Genomic DNA, 3,080 nt, shown 5'->3' on the forward strand with positions numbered 1-3,080 from the left:
AGCTACAAATCCCCTAAATGGTTGGTAAATGGAGCAACATTTACTGAATTTACAAAAAAAAAGCACAACTTTTAGTTTTCACAAATATACCTTTGATTATTTGACACTACTAATCTCCTTACTTTGTTTTACCAGGATGCCAATTTTCTTTAACTGACAGATACATTCGAAAAAATGCTAATGTATGCCAATTGGTCAGTTAAGGACTGACATCATATATATATTCTCTTTATGGCACATGTTTCCAAATGATAATTATAGCCAAACTAAGAGCATAATGAAATCAGAACATAAACTTACATGCATGTATACCAAACAGCTGACTTTGGTGGTTTAAGGGGACCTGCCAGGCGACTGCTTCCTTGCTCGAGGTGTGAAATGGGAAATGCTGAAAAATAGCACGTGGTGCTGTGACATCCCGAATACTTAAGAACATTTTACATTACGATGGAAACATTGTGAAAAAAAATGGTGTGCGTCGTACCATGCGTCCTATCACTTTGGGTTTGAAATGTTGTGCCCTTTTGTTTTGCATTAAACGGGATTGGGATCTTTGCCTTTATTTTGGTGCAGTGCAGTATGGTTCTTAATAGACAAGAGAGTGAAAGACTCCTGGGCTCAGATACTGAGGGTGTTATAGATTAAATGTTATGCGTCCTAACACACTATCAGCAACTTTACACAAGAATATCTGCAAATCAGTTAAACCAGTGCCCGTGTGTGTGCGTGTGAGGCTAGATGTTGCTTGTTGAGACTGTACTGTATGTTTTTATTTATTTAACATTTCATCTATTGGACAGAAAGAATCGAAAGTGAGGTTCAAGTCAGCAGCTGGAGACTTGGTACCTCTGCAGAAACTGAGCCTGGGGAGACCAGTAGAGACCCAGACACTAAGCTGCCTAGAGAGCGTGATGGCTCCACTGCCCCTCTTTTCTCTTTGAAAATGTACCTGAGGAGATCTTCCTCTGCAGCATCTTACAACACAGACTCTCTGTCCTCCTCGCAGCAGAGCAACACAGGAGGTAAATAACACCAGTACTTCATTCCACTGTTTAGCTCTGTCGCCAGTGCAGCATCTTTTCTCAAGACATCAGTAAAATAGTTTTGAAATTAACTTTTCATCCAAACACAGCTTTTCTACTGATGAAATAAACGATTAATATGCAGAATAATGATGCCAGAGAGCACAGACAGAATAGAAAATTTGACAAATTGCTAGCTTTATGTCTTACTATGCTGTGAGAATGCTTAAATACAGTTAATACAATCAATTATGAAAATGTGTGAATAATTTAGAAACTGAAACTACAGCAAAAAAGAGGAAGATTAATGCAAAAAAAAAAAGGGCTACAAGTATCACAACTTCAGATCCAGCTGCATAACTGATTACAACACAAACTGTTTATGTTCTCATGTAATTCTGTTACACAAAGATAAAATAACAAAAAATGACAACCACTTTTGCAAATATGGTTTATTATTAAAGGAAAATACCATATTTTTCTTTCATTTAGAAAAGATGTGGGTCTGGGCTGTATGTGTTCATATGCTTGAAATATAGATGTAACTTCAAGAAACTTTCAGTTCTAAAATGTAGAGGCTTCACAGACATTGACAAACTGGCAGCACACAAAATCTATACATCACCACAGTGTGAAAGTGGGGCCCCGAGATTAGTGTCACAAATTCAGTATCCTTCTGCTCCTGGTGTTAAATAGTTCTATGCAAATCAGTGTAAAGGCACAACAGAGCTGATTTTTGACCTTTTTGATATAAAATATCCCTTCATCATTTTGGTGAGTGAAATGTTGTAAGTATTTGGATTTTTTGGCCAAAACCGGATTTTGTGAATTCTTCTTTGTTCATCCTTGAGACCACGTGACATTTGTGCCAGATTTGAAGAAATTACATTAAGGTGATTCCAAGATATCAGTTCACAACAATGAGACGGACCCACAACCTTAAAAGCACTCTTCATTCCAACAAACACTGCGTTTCAGATCAGCATTGCTGATTGAAACAGTCTTAGAGGGGGTATACCTTCTCTGATTTCTCTGCAGGACAAGTCATAAAGGTCATTCCTGTGACACCTCTTCAGTGAGTAACTGTCTGCTCATGGTCAGTGTCATTTGATGATCTCACGCTTCATAGCACCCATGGGGGAACCATTTGGCAAAGCATGCTGGAAAGACACACAGCATTGTCTCACTGTAACCACACCGTACTTTGGAAGTGCTCCTGGCAAAGTATACAAGAGAGACTTCTGGTAATTGATTATGTCTCCAAACAGCTTTCCTGCTTGTCTCTCTGTAAGGGAGCGAGGCATGAGTTCTTAAATTATGCATGTGTAAAGGAAGGAAAAGGGGCTTTTAAAATCTTATAAGATATAAGTGAAGACCAGCAGCTCTTAGTGGAGCAGAGATGAATTATGTCCAAGGATTTGGTTTAAAGACTATTCATCACGCATTATTTCAAAGAGGTCATTGCAAAAGTGTGAAGGGGTTGCGGCCCTTTATAAAGACAAAACATTTATATTGATTAAAAAAAAGCATTATTATTATTTTCCTGATCATGTGTGTCTCCCTCAGTTGACTGTGCAGGAATTGTCTTGAGCTGTCTCTTCTGTCGGTTCTACGATATGATCCTCATGCTGCCCGACTCCTGCGAGGGACTCACCAATCACTGCTGCCCCAGCTACAAGCACGTCATCACCACAGTGGAGTCTACATCCGGCAGTGATGATGACTCACACATAGATTTGGACTGTGGGGTTTTCGGTTCCTGTCATGATGCAAGCGACTGCCTGGAGCTGGCTATGGAGGTTTCTGAAATATGTTATCACTAGTAGGAAACTCATAATATTCACCATTAAGCACCAGAAACCTACAATTAAATATGTGACTGTTTAGTGTGAAGTGGAGGATTTATAAGGGCTAAAATGCAAATGAATACCAGGAAATACATTAAAGGTGTAATGTAGAAGATTTCTGATATTAGAATGATAATAAATATATTCATTATCCATCTGTGTATGCATGTGAACTTGTGTTTTTTCTCCTAAATGTTTGTAGACTTTCACA

General features: G+C 38.5%; 1 protein-coding gene across 1 annotated transcript; it reads left to right on the forward strand.

Annotated features, from left to right (window-relative positions):
* The first annotated feature begins 927 nt into the window (after window positions 1-927).
* Window positions 928-2,845, forward strand: mdfic2 (MyoD family inhibitor domain containing 2). Its single transcript, XM_030728535.1, has 2 exons — window positions 928-1,022; window positions 2,589-2,845. The coding sequence occupies exons 1-2, from the start codon at window positions 944-946 to the stop codon at window positions 2,843-2,845; spliced, it is 336 nt and encodes a 111-aa protein (XP_030584395.1). The 5' UTR covers window positions 928-943.
* The last annotated feature ends 235 nt before the right edge of the window (window positions 2,846-3,080 follow it).

This window comes from Archocentrus centrarchus, chromosome 5, assembly GCF_007364275.1.
Source record: "Archocentrus centrarchus isolate MPI-CPG fArcCen1 chromosome 5, fArcCen1, whole genome shotgun sequence".
Classification (NCBI taxonomy): domain Eukaryota; kingdom Metazoa; phylum Chordata; class Actinopteri; order Cichliformes; family Cichlidae; genus Archocentrus; species Archocentrus centrarchus.